Genomic DNA, 13620 nt, shown 5'->3' with positions numbered 1-13620 from the left:
ATGAATTAATTAATTATAACTTGAATTAATTAGAATTTCAACTTAATTATAAGTTGAGTTAATTATAACTCGAACTTAATAATTATATAAATTAATTAATTATAGATTGAATTAATCATAACTTGAACTTAATTATTATATGAATTAATTAATTATAACTTGAATTAATTAGAATTTGTAGTCTCGATGAATTGTAGTCATTATGAACAAATTAATTAAGCTTGAATATATGTAATTTTGTAGATGGATCATTGTTTGTGGATGTATAACATGCATTATGAAGTTGGTGGTGGTTTGAAACCTGAATTTATTGATGATGTAAGAAGTTTTATCGATCATGCCATGACAATTGATATTTTTAAGAGAAATAGATTGGTTAGGTGTCCTTGTCGTGAATATAAGTGCTTGAAATAATTTTATTCGGATATAGAGCCCGTTTGGATTGGCTTTAAGTTGGTCAAAACCAACTTAAAGCCTCTTTTCAGCTTTTGGACGTGTTTGCCTAATGCTAACTTTAAGCTAGAAAGTTCTTAAAGTCAGTCAAAAATAAAAAGTTAGGATTTCTAACTTTTTTTACTAAGTGCTTAAAGTCATTTTCTTTGACCATGATAATTACTTTTATATCCCTTATATTTTAACTAAATTCCAAATTACCATTTTTATTATTTTAATCCTAAAATTCACATAATTTTCCTCATTTAAGCACTTTTATCCAAACACTCAACTGCTTATTTATAAAAATAACTTTCAGCACTTTAAAGTTCTAAAAGCACTTCATACATAAAAGTTACTTTTTAAGCCCATCCAAACGGGCTCATAGTTATGATTTATTTGTATGGTTTTAGATTTAAGCCTAGATATTTTGTATGGATTGATCATGCAGAAATAGATGTATTAAATAATATATTTTATAATCTGCTGGCCGTGGATGAATATAATATGCTTGCACCACATGGTCAAATTAGGATTGAATATGATAGGGTTCTACATGATAGAGTTCAACATGATACATTTCAACATGATAGAGTTTATGAAATGGTTAATGGTGTTTTTGGGGTTCAAGGTGGGATGGAACTCGAACAATATTTTGATGAAACTCCTAATGAAGAAGCAAAACGCTTCTATCAACATTTAGAAGAGGCTAGTCGTCCATTATGTGAAGGGAGTCCGCATTCTGTTTTGTTAGTTGCAGTTAGGTTAATGAATATTAAATCAGATTAGAGTATTTCTCATGCGGCTATGGACTCAATGGTTGATCTTTTGGACGAACTAGTTAATCTTGAGTTTAACATACCTAAGAACTTTATCAGGCAAAGAGATTGATTTTCAAGTTAGGATTGTCGTATGATAGAATTCATTATTGTGTTAATTGCTGCATGTTGTTCTACAAGACTGATAGTGAATTAAAAAATTATAAATTTTGTGGATAAGCTCGTTATAAGAGGACTCCTACTAGAAAGATGATCCCAATTAACGCGATGCATTATTTACCTCTATTCTTAGATTAAAGAGGTTGTATGCATTGATGAGGTCTGTCCCACATATGAGATGTCATTATGAATATAGAAGGCCACCGGGTATCTTGTCTCATTCATCTGACGGAGAAGCATGAAAATATTTTGATAACATGTATCCTGATTTTACTAGTGAACCAAGAAATGTAAGATTGGGGTCGTGTGCAGATGACTTCACACCATTCTCTAATGCTGCCTCACCTTATTTTTTCTGGCCTGTATTTCTTACTCCGTACAACCTTCTTCCTGAATTGTGCATGACAAGTCCGTACATCTTTCTAAGCTATGTTATTCCAAGTCCTTGTAATCCTCAAAGTTTAATTGATGTCTATCTACAACCATTGATAGATGAGCTTAAACAATTGTGGTTTGAAAGCGTAGTGACTTATGATATATCAACTAAGCAGATTTTTCTTATGCGTGCTGCTTTAATGTGGGCTATTAATGATTTTTTTGCATACGGGATGTTGTCTGATTGGATGACTATTGGAAAGCTTGCTTGTTCTCATTGTATGAAACATAGTAAGACATTCACCTTAAAGCATGACAGAAAAAATTCATGATTTGATTGTCATTGAGTTTAGAAAGATGAAACATGCATTCAAAAAAAATATTCTATTTATTTATTTTTGCTACATTAATAAATTATTCATGAACTAATTACATGTTTATTATGTGTCTTGTAGATGACATCCTTCGAAGGAGGTTGTTAGGGCTCTTTAGGAGAGTGTTAGGAGGCTGTAACTGAGCTCTATCACTCTTGGCGGGAGATTTCAAACAATATCCGTCAGGCGATATTTAATAAATTCAATATATATATATATGTTTATGAAACTGTGGGAAAGAGTGGTAGAGATGAGGGTGAGGAGAGACGTGTCTATTTCAGAGAACCAGTTTGGATTTATGCCGGGACGCTCAACTACAGAAGCCATCCATCTTATGAGGAGACTGGTGGAGCAGCATAGGGAGAGGAAGAGGGACTTGCATATGGTATTCATCGACCTAGAAAAGGCTTATGATAAAGTCCCAAGAAAAATACTATGGACATGTTTGAAGGCTAAAGGTGTACCTATGGCATACATTAGGGTGATCAAGGACATGTACGAGGGAGCCACAACCAGGGTAAGGACAGTAGGAGGGGACTCAGAGCACTTCCCAGTGGGGATGGGGTTGCATCAAGGATCAACTCTTAGTCCTTTTTTATTTGCCTTGGTGATAGATGGATTGACGCGACAAATTCAAGGTGCGGTGCCATGGTGTATGCTTTTCGCGGATGACATAGTCCTGATCGATGAGACTCGCCACGGAGTTAACGCTAGGCTGGAGGATTAGAGACATACCTTGGAGTCTAAAGGGTTTAAGTTGAGTAGGACAAAGACACAGTACTTAGAGTGCAAGTTTAGTGAGACACCTCAGGAGGTTGATGTTGAAGTTAGGCTTGGTGCTCAGGTCATCCAAAAGAGAAGTAGTTGCAAGTATCTTGGGTCTATCATGCAAGGCAGCGGGGAGATTGACGATGATGTCACACATCGTATTGGGGTAGGGTGGATGAAATGGAGGCTCGCTTCCGGAGTGCTATGTGACAAGAATGTGCCACCAAAACTTAAGGGCAAGTTCTACAAAGTGGTGGTTAGACCGGCTATGCTGTATGGGGCGGAGTGTTGGCCAGTTAAGATTTCTCACATTCAAAAGATGAAAGTTGCTGAGATGAGAATGCTGAGATGGATGTGTGGGCACACCAGGAGCGACGGGATTAGAAATGAGGCTATTCGGGACAAGGTAGGAGTGGCCTCGGTGGAAGACAAGATGCGGGAAATACGACTGAGATGGTATGGACATGTGAAGAGGAGAGACACAGATGCCCCAGTGCGGAGGTGTGAGAGGCTGGCCATGGATGGTTACAGAAGAGGTAGGGGTAGGCCGAAGAAGTATTGGGGAGAGGTGATTAGACAGGACATGACGCAGTTACAGCTTACGGAGGACATGACCTTAGATAGGAGGGTGTGGAGGACCCACATTAGGGTAGAAGGCTAGTTCATAGTCTCGTTATTCTTCTCTATTCATAGGTGTAGTAGTGCATTAATCTCTTGCGCTTTGACTTCTGATTTCTGTTATTTCTATTATTATTTATTACTTTCTATGCTTTGATTACTCAATTTTACCTGTGACGCTTTCATTATTTATTTAATCGTTATTTGTTATTAGTCTTTATTTATTTGTATTTATTTGTCATCTATTCGTTATTTGTTTGTTGTTTTTCTCATAAAGCTTTTAATTTTCTATTCTTATCTAACATTTTTTATGCATTTATGCTTTTACTGAGCCGAGGGTCTCCAGGAAACAGCCGTCCTACCTTGGTAGGAGTAAGGTCTGCGTACATTCTACCCTCCCCAGACCCCATATTGTGGGATTTCACTGGGTTGTTGTTGTTGTTGTTGTTAATATATATATGTGTTTAAAATCTATTTTTTTAAGTTATATTTAATATTTTTACTATACTTACTTAACTAATTATTTAACGCTATTCATTTTTTCAGACTTTATGTACCTGGAAGCTAAGGTACAATATGGTCATTGCGACCACTTTTGAAAGAAAAGCGAGCGTCAGACTATGTAGCTGGCTAAAGAAAGCTAGGGATGATCGGGCACCTTCAAGTTGGACGTTGCCTCATATATTTGAAAAATTATGTCGTATTGGGAAACGAAGAATTCAAGGCTTTGTTCGAACAAAAAAAAAAAGCAAGAGCCAGCCTAAAGGGTGGCTCGTTGCACACCGGAGGTGCAAAGAGTGTTTGTACGATTCAGAGGGAGATGGTAAGGTTTTTAAATTTTAAGTTAAATTCATTTTCTTAAATAAATTATTTGACAAAATATTATTTTATTAATTGTATTTTTATTTATAGAAAAAAGAATTGGGACACACTCCCTATTGTCATAAAGTTTTTAACAAGACTCATGTGAATAAAAAGACTAATGCGTGGACCCGGATGAGTGGGTGGAGAAAATGACCGAATGAGTCTATGTAAGATATTTAACATAATGTATAATATATTTTGATTCTAACTTTTATTTTTAATACATATATATATATATTAATTAATTATAATATTTATTTTTTAATATGCAGCAAAATTATGAGTGACACATACGTGATATGGGAGATTCGATCCAGCTAACGCCTAAACAGTCCACTCAAATTTGAATAGAAAAATTGGTGGAGGCAGCCACAAGATCCGAATATGTGGAATGGGCTCTAGGAATAATGTACGATGACTCCAATTAGGTTTAGAAGGTATTTAATTATTACATCAAGCTGAGACCATTGACAGGGTTCATATAACTGCAATGTCTTAGCAAATTGCAGAGCTTACACGCGCATTACAGAATCTGAGAAAAGAAGGGTTGAGGAGCAAAAACGTATGAATGAACAAGTTGAGCAAATTAAAGAACAAGTGTACAACCTCGCCCGTTAGCCTCTGCCCCGTTGTTCAGGAGGGTCCATTCCGAACGAATCCGACGATAGTGATGAATATATAGCAAATAGTCCTTAGGTTACTATGTTAGTTTATGAACATTTTAAATTTTTTTGTTAACTTTGAAATAATTTAAATCATTCTAAATTATGACTTTATTCGTTTTAAGAGTTTAATTAAGTTTGTTATTATGTATTTTGCATATTTTATTTGTTGTTATTTGTGTTTGAATGAGATGAATTGCAATGAAATGAATTGAATTTTCATTGCAGGTGGGCGGCAGAAACTGCAGATTTCTGCTATCAAAAATATTGCAGAAAAGTGACGGACAGGGTCCTTTAGTCCGTCGCTTTTCTAGAATTTTTTTAATTTTTTTTTCTAGAAAAGCGACGGACGGAGACTCTAAGTCTGTCGCTTTTCTGCAAATTTTTAAGAACACAATATCAAAAAGCGACGAACGGAGACCAATAATCCGTCGATTTATATTAAATAATTACTTTTTTAAAAAAAATAAAAAGATGGAGTCCGTCTTTTTTTTTATATATATATTTTTTTAATTAAAATATTTAGGGGCGAAGTAGTCCGTCGCTTTTTACGATCCTGTCCGTCGAAGCGTCGAGCAAAAAAGCGATGGAAGTGACTGCGTCTCTTTTCCGTTGAGTTTGACCAAAAAAAGGCGTAGTCCGTCGCTTTTTTGCGTTATTTTTTTTTTATCTTTTTTTAGTTGCATGCACCCTTCGCTTACATATTTTGTTACTACTTCAAATTAGGCGAAGTCTAGAATTTCACTAAGAATATCCAAAATTAGACAAAAAATGTTGTGCTTCAAATTGTAAGTTTAGATCATAGACCATTCAATATGGATTACTTTGTAATCAAACTTCCTATAGTAGCCTCAACCCCATATCTTTTATGAAAATGAAGAGTATATTGCTGCCACTTTTTAATTTTTCTTTGTTCATTGTTTAGGTCCAATTCAATCAAATTCATGTAAAATAACATTTGTAAAGGTGTGATATTTTGTACAATATGTGGTATCCATAAGAGAGGTTTGAGATTGATTTACCTTTGTAAATTATTTAATTATGTTAAGGTTAAATCGTTTGATATAAAATTCGGTATGAGTAAATTTTTCTGCTTTGAAATATGACTAATCTGAATTCACGCAGCAGATTAGATAAACTTTTACATCCCTTCTGTCACTTAATTATTATTTTGTACTTGTACCGAACTATATTAATTGGGGTTTAAGTCAGTCTAGAAAGAGTGGCTTTTAGGAAAATGTGGTTTTGCTACACTAAATGGACTTTCGGCCCAAATACAAGAAAAAAGTTTAAATTTCAAAGTATAAAAAAAGGATACACTAAAAAGACTTTCGGCCCAAAGACAACACCCAACTCTTTTTTCTTTGGTAAAATTATGCAGATTAGCAAACATTATTACTATAATTATGCGCTAAAGGCATAATTTTAATTAATTACACAAATTGGGTATAGTTTAATGACATTCGCTACTATACAAATTTGGGGGGCTTATATATAAATTTGAAAGTCAATATATACAATCTCTTTGAAAGCACAATTTGTATAATGCAGTGAGATATACAAACGGAAAAACCCAATTTGTATAATGAAACGATATATATACAAACGTTAATAACCATTGCAATCATAAATATAGCTATGGAGAGTAATTAAGAAAACTATACCCATAGAAAATTATTAAGGTTAATATGTTTGCCATTTCTGAAATTTTTTCATTTTCTTTTTGTTTGGACCTCTTTGCTCGTAGCTTGATGTCAAAGTTAAAAATTTCCATTGTAATAATACAAAGTGGTATTTAAGTGATCTAAGGTATTGCCTAGGTGGAAAATTGATACAAAAAGAAGAGTGGGTAAGAAAACACACAGGGAATCTGGCAAGACACCAGCATATAAATGTCTTTTGCTTTCTTGATGATGCCATGAATTTAGGTCTTTTATTGCTCTTTCCTTTTTGATGTTGGCTTCAGTGTTATCAAAAGCGCACTTAAGCTATGAAGTGAGACTCAAAATGTATTGAGTGTTTCATCTCGCTTAATGTGCGCTTTAATGTCGTCATCAAGGTTCTAACACATATTTTTCCCGGCCATTAATGAACCTCTCCTAAAGAGACGATCCTAAACAATTGATATTTCACTTTATCATAATTCTCTTTTGATTTCTTTGTTTGTATATTTGTCATTTATACTCATAAATTATTAGTTTTGGACTAAGCAGGAAAGTAGGCGCTATCATGGTTGGTTAAGAGAATGGAATAGTTTCCTCCTTACTTTCTCCACCAACTCTTGAAATAGACCAAGAAAAATTCAAAGTATGAGATTTGGCACGTGTTTTCTAATTTAGCAAGTAGCAGAGTGTGAACCCAATAAAAGACTAGAAGAAAAATAATGGATATTGTACAAGTGTTTGGCCCCAAGGAATATCCTTTATTATATACATTATATATCTACAGTGACTCTTCAACGAAGTTGGTAGATACTTGTGGCATTGGAGTTTCCATTAGTTAGTTAAAATACAACAATTTTGATCAAGTACATTATATTGGATATGCCTGCCTAATTTATTAAACTGCTATTGCCGTACACTCATAAAATTTAACATCATCACACTGTGCAGGCTACAAGATTGGATATTTTCTGAGAAATAGCTCAATTACAAAATGACCCTTGTCTACTTTCATCTTCTTGATCCTCATAAAAACAATATCCACAAGACAAGTGTTTGTACATAGGCGTTTAGCATTTAACTATATATATATATATGCTTAAATTAATATGCATTTGATGTGACTTCATTAAATCTTCTAACTATAATAAATTTACATGAACATTTGGTGTAAATACTCGATAGGAGCATTCAAGCTTTCTCCAAAATAGGCCTATTATGGGCAAAATATATATAGAGAGAAATAAAATTGAGGTTTCATACATATGGAGGCCTAGCAACAAGGCATTAAAAGAAAACAATTACTCCACTTTGAATAGTAAAGAAAACAATTGACGATCGCTAGCATGCATGATTTTGGAGGTATAAGACAAACATATGTTTATAATTGAAATAAAAAAAAATAGTAATAGACTTGTTATTTTTATAAACAATATAGTAATTTAGAAGAATGAATGTGGGTAGCAGAAGATTGATGCGTGTATGAATTTGAAATTCCTTTTGTCAAACGCCCACCTAACCAAAATTACATAGATTCACTCTCTGTGTCACCATTATGACACGTACCCTCCAACTCTCTCTCTATATTCTTTAAATAAAATTTGCAATTTAAATATAGAGGCCCAGGAGCATGGCACTTTGCTGCTTTAGTTTGTGACACACTTGCATAATGCACTCGTCATATATATCTAATTACTTATATATTAAAACAATTATTTTACATTACTTTTCAGAATCTATCACTTCTTATTACGACTTGGTAACACAGAAAAAGGTCAAATGCTTTGTATAGCTGAAGATGACTAACCCATAACGTAAAATAATGACAAGTTTTCAATAATATTAGGTTGCCAAAACTAAAAATGCATTAAATGAGTTGGGTACCCCCAACTCATGACTTTCATCTCAACAAAAATGCCTTATGCTGATGGTAGTGTGATCGTCAATGTCGGAGTCAGAAATTAATATTATATTAACAAAATTTTATTATAATTTTTCATTGTTTACATAATATAATTTTTCAATAAAAGTTATTCGATTGTTTGTAATTTTTATATTAAATTTTCTGACTCTGTCATTAATATATAATAATGTACTAGTCACACAATTAGTTTAGCATGGTAATAGAATCATAAGAAGGTAGTCTCTCTTTCTCTCTCAATGTATATTATAATAGCAATGGAAAAGCCACTCATGTCAGCAAGCTGGTGACCTAAACCGGTAACTAACACTCAATATCTACATCTAGCAACTTTATTGAATATATTTCACAAAATTAAATGGAGTATATATTATCCTTACATAATATATTTCATGAATTAATTAATGTGATCAACGCTAGTGTATGCTCCTAGTATAACATATTATCTCCCAAGTATTAGCGTATATATATGATAATGCTTCTGAAGTCGGTTTTGATGATTTGACAAACTCAGAAAACAGGTAGAGGACTTGGTCCTTTTGAGGACTTCTTGCTGATAACGACAACAGACAAATAGTTAGATTCTGCCAAATCTGCAGGTCTGTATGTACGCGACCGAATCCCAGTGCAGAAGGTCAGTTGTCTAATCAATACAAATCGTCTAGCACATGGTATATCGGTGATATATACACTCTTTACAACATTTTCCCACTTGGCTTTTTGAATCTGTAAAGGAATATTCATACAAGCTCATGCTTTCAAGTATTGGAAATTTGCTCTTGAAGAAGACCAAGTATCTGATAAAGTTATCAGTGTTTTTGTTCTTGATTTTAGAGTTGTAATTTCTTGTTCTTAATGTTGTAAGGTCTACTTCCTAATCTGTAAAGGAAGTTAGATAAACTCTCATTTGTTATCTCTTTTGTTCATTTTGTCGAAGTAACTAGAGCTAGTTATGGAGACCATCTGAACTCTAAATCATCTAGGAGTTTAGTGAGATAGGAAACAATAGAGTTATTGTTTCAAGTCTGTAACAGAGTTGTTACAAGGAGTGGAGAGGGATTGGGAGTACAATTCCTAGGTTACAATAACTTGTAATCTGAATTTTGGCTCAGTTATCTAGTGAAAATTTGAACTGGAATCCTGTGGGATAAGTCGTGATTTTTCTCCCTGGAGCAAGGAATTTCCACGTAAAAGTGTTGTGTCTATTTTATCTTTCTTTCTTTAAATTTCTGCACAGATTTCTGATAAGGGACCTAGTCCTTACTATTGTGGTGGAAGAATACATTATAACAATATATAAGTTTCCAAGAGAAAGTGGTCCTGCAGCCTCGATCATCACTTCAAATAATTATATACTTATATAAATGTGAGGGAATGCAACATGCTCCTTCTTCGTTATACTTATCGAAATGCATGTCTCATGCACCTAACAAAATAAATTGAGTACTACTCTACCTCCTATAATATGTTTTTTTTTTTCCAATTTTTTTTTAAAACGAAAAAGGTATGCATATCTACAAAAAGTTATGGAAACGGTAGTTGTTGTTAAAAAAAACTGCTTAACAGTTAATTGAAGGAATAACTATAGGAATAGGCAGCTAGCATCTGTCAAATATATAGGACCAAATTGGACATATATGCACTGACAAATCCTACCAAACTATGTAATCAATTGTGACCTTCAAAGTCTTTTTGTGCTGAAATTATAGTATTTATTTATTTAATAATTGGTGTGTACTGATCTTGGTCTAATGGTAGGTAAGGTAACAAAGACTTTATCTTTGAGAAGTACTAATCAATATAATATGACGTGTTCTTTTGCATGATATGGATTTCAAAGTAAAAATGAATCAATGGCCATATTTGCTGCAATTTCTCCATTTTGACATATGTATGCACGCTATTAATGTGGTATTTGATTTTCAATTTAAAAATGTCTATATATATGTATAAAAATTACGAGGTAGTTTGTGTATTATTTTATGAATAAATTTTATATTAAATATAAATTTTCTCATCATAATTAATCTCTCTTTCTATATAGATTACTAATTAAAAAATACACTAGCTATTAAACGACCTTATTAGTATGTTCTTATAAAATTATTACCTTGCATCTTTTTGTTCATGCCAAAATTATGTATCGACCTTAATACTGAAAATGGGATGGTATATACTTAAATTGGAAAACGATATAGGTATAAGAATCTCTGATATCTCGCAAATTCTTTATAAGTGAGTGTTTATTATTTATTTGTTGTGGTCCTATTTAACATTCTTTTACGTATATCGAAAAGGGGGGAACTGAATTAGTTTGACTTAGAAAATAAATTGGTACCTACCTATCAGTTAGAAAATACCATAGTTGTAAGTCTTAGATATATGTCCACCCCACGTCCCCACCCCAACTAAACCCAGTACACGCACCAAACATATATATTATATAATGATGTGATGTTGTGTTGTGTTATATATAAGGAGAAGATAATTAGTGAAGAAGAAAACAACATATAAGTGTAGATAAACAGACATCTTTAATTAATATATACTCATATAGTACGTACATAGCAGTGTCTATATAGAAAAAATATTGATCGATGGGAAAAGGGAGAGCACCATGCTGTGATAAGAGTAAGGTGAAGAAGGGACCATGGAGTTGTGAAGAGGATCTCCGCCTCATCACTTTCATTCAGAAGAATGGTCACAAAAATTGGCGATCCCTCCCTAAACAAGCTGGTACACTACCTAATTCTTCATTCCTTTCATCTCTTCTCTTCTTGTTTGCATTCTTGGTGTTCTTTGAACAAAGTCCCACATGGAAAATAATATTTCATGGTGCATGTGAGATCTAAAAGTACCTACGGAAAACCATGTATATATATATATTAATATGAATTTAAGCATATGCTGAATATCACCCATGTTAAGAGTACATACATACTCTTCTATTGAGTTGTATGTTTAAGCTCACACGTATAATATATATGTGGTATTGGATGCTTCGATCACTACCTTGCATGCCCAATACAACACGAATGGATGTAAATCACGGGGTCAACTAATTCGATAATTAAAAGTTCGCTAGCTAATTACATCTACTTTTACTGCTAATTAATTTGTGGTATTTTGTTTAATTACATATTTGATGGGTTCATTGCATTAATTTTAAAAACCGATCAATCAATCTCACGGCTGAGACTTCCTAATCAGAATAATCAACTAAGTATAGGTAATGAAATTTCATTTTCACAAAGCGGTGGGAGAAAGTAAGCAGCTGGCAGGTAATTACTGGTACAAAGTCATCAAATATATGGTCCACCAAGGCGACCAAACCATCCAAGTTACCACGTACACTTGACCAACTTGATTAATTAATTAAAAATATCTGGTACTTATGTGCATACGTCTTTGTTGATTTTTGTAGGACTACTGAGGTGTGGAAAGAGTTGCCGTTTGAGGTGGATTAATTACCTAAGGCCTGACGTAAAACGAGGAAATTTCACCCCTCAAGAAGAGGACACTATTATCAAATTACACCTATCTTTTGGAAACAAGTATGAATATTAATCAAACATATCTAGTCTACTGACTACTCTATATATAATATATATCCTCTAATTCAACTGTTATTTAATTGATAGGTGGTCAAAAATTGCATCTCATTTGCCAGGAAGAACGGATAATGAAATTAAAAATGTATGGAATACACATTTGAAGAAGCGACTCATTAAGAAGTTACATAGTGAAGCAAAATTAGACGATTCATATGCAAATTCACCTTCTTCTTCATCATCAACTTCACTAGTATTGTCACATAATGATACTGCCAATGAGGGAGATTTCAAGAACGTAAAAGGCAACATGATAATTGGGAAAGAAGAAGCATCAAAATCTTGTTCTCCCACTTCTTCTTATGCCTCAAATCTCTCCAATTTGAGTCAAGTTCATGAGATTTCAAGTCCAAATAATGAGGACATGGATTGGATATTCCAGTTCAATGAGGAGCCTTTTTCAGGTACTACTATAAGAAAGGTGCATGATGGGGTAATTGAAATCCCATTGGAATGTGATGTTGATAGTTGGGACATGTTAGATATTATGGACCCTTCTCCTCATCCTCCTCTTAATGCAGATGATCATTCCAAACTGGACAATGAAGCATCTCAACCAGTTTGCCAAGGCTTATCAGAATTTGAATGCCAAAAGTGGTTCACATACTTTGAAAATGAATTATTGGGTGTCTAAGCCACACTACTATACTACTACACCCAATTAATTGAGTGCACTAACGCTATTACGACTTTCTACTAAGTAATTAAAGCTCATCCTCTTACTTGAGAATTTTTTATATATTTTGTGTCTCATACAACTTGTGACAATGGTCTGAGACACAAAATAATTATTTAACTTTGGTCTTTCAAATATTAATACTACTAGTGTACGTTTATTAGCTAGCGCACTAAAGATTAACACACATCGACGAGTATGCAGTTGGCAACTCTTCATGTTTAATCCCCCTTTTATTTTAAAGTTATTAACTAAGAGTCCACTGCTTATATAGAAGCTATATAAGTTTAGAATTTAAGATTTAGGGTCAAATGTTAATAGTGTTTGTATAATTGTATACTACAGAAAAATTACTGAAATTTAAATGTGCGCTTCCGCACCATGAAGAGGTTGGAAAACCCCTTTTTTCCCCTTCTATTTCTAAAGTAATAATTAAGAATTATATACTTGTTTATATATATGTAATAGCAAGAGTTGATTAGTTAGAACTGCTATGTACAAGTACAAACTTAATTATTTTATCCTTTGACAAATGAATCTGTCTTTGATTAGTCTTGTCTTTTCCTTAATTTCTTGACATAAAAAAACTATAGAAATTAAGAGAATAAGCAAACACAACATCGATATATAAAAGTGTATACGTGATCGTTCATCTTCATACTTAGAAAATTATGGCTAACCAAGTTATATTAACATTTTACGAATTAAAATAAAATCTCC

General features: G+C 33.3%; 1 protein-coding gene across 1 annotated transcript; it reads left to right on the top strand.

Moving 5' to 3' along the window:
* The first annotated feature begins 11105 nt into the window (after positions 1-11105).
* LOC129891661 (transcription factor MYB58-like) lies at positions 11106-13303 on the top strand. The gene is made up of 3 exons (XM_055967096.1): positions 11106-11349; positions 12038-12167; positions 12255-13303. The coding sequence occupies exons 1-3, from the start codon at positions 11211-11213 to the stop codon at positions 12856-12858; spliced, it is 873 nt and encodes a 290-aa protein (XP_055823071.1). The 5' UTR covers positions 11106-11210; the 3' UTR covers positions 12859-13303.
* The last annotated feature ends 317 nt before the right edge of the window (positions 13304-13620 follow it).

Source organism: Solanum dulcamara, chromosome 6, assembly GCF_947179165.1.
Source record: "Solanum dulcamara chromosome 6, daSolDulc1.2, whole genome shotgun sequence".
Lineage (NCBI taxonomy): Eukaryota > Viridiplantae > Streptophyta > Magnoliopsida > Solanales > Solanaceae > Solanum > Solanum dulcamara.
Note: the sequence above shows the minus strand (reverse complement) of the source record. Positions and strands in the feature narration are given on the sequence as shown.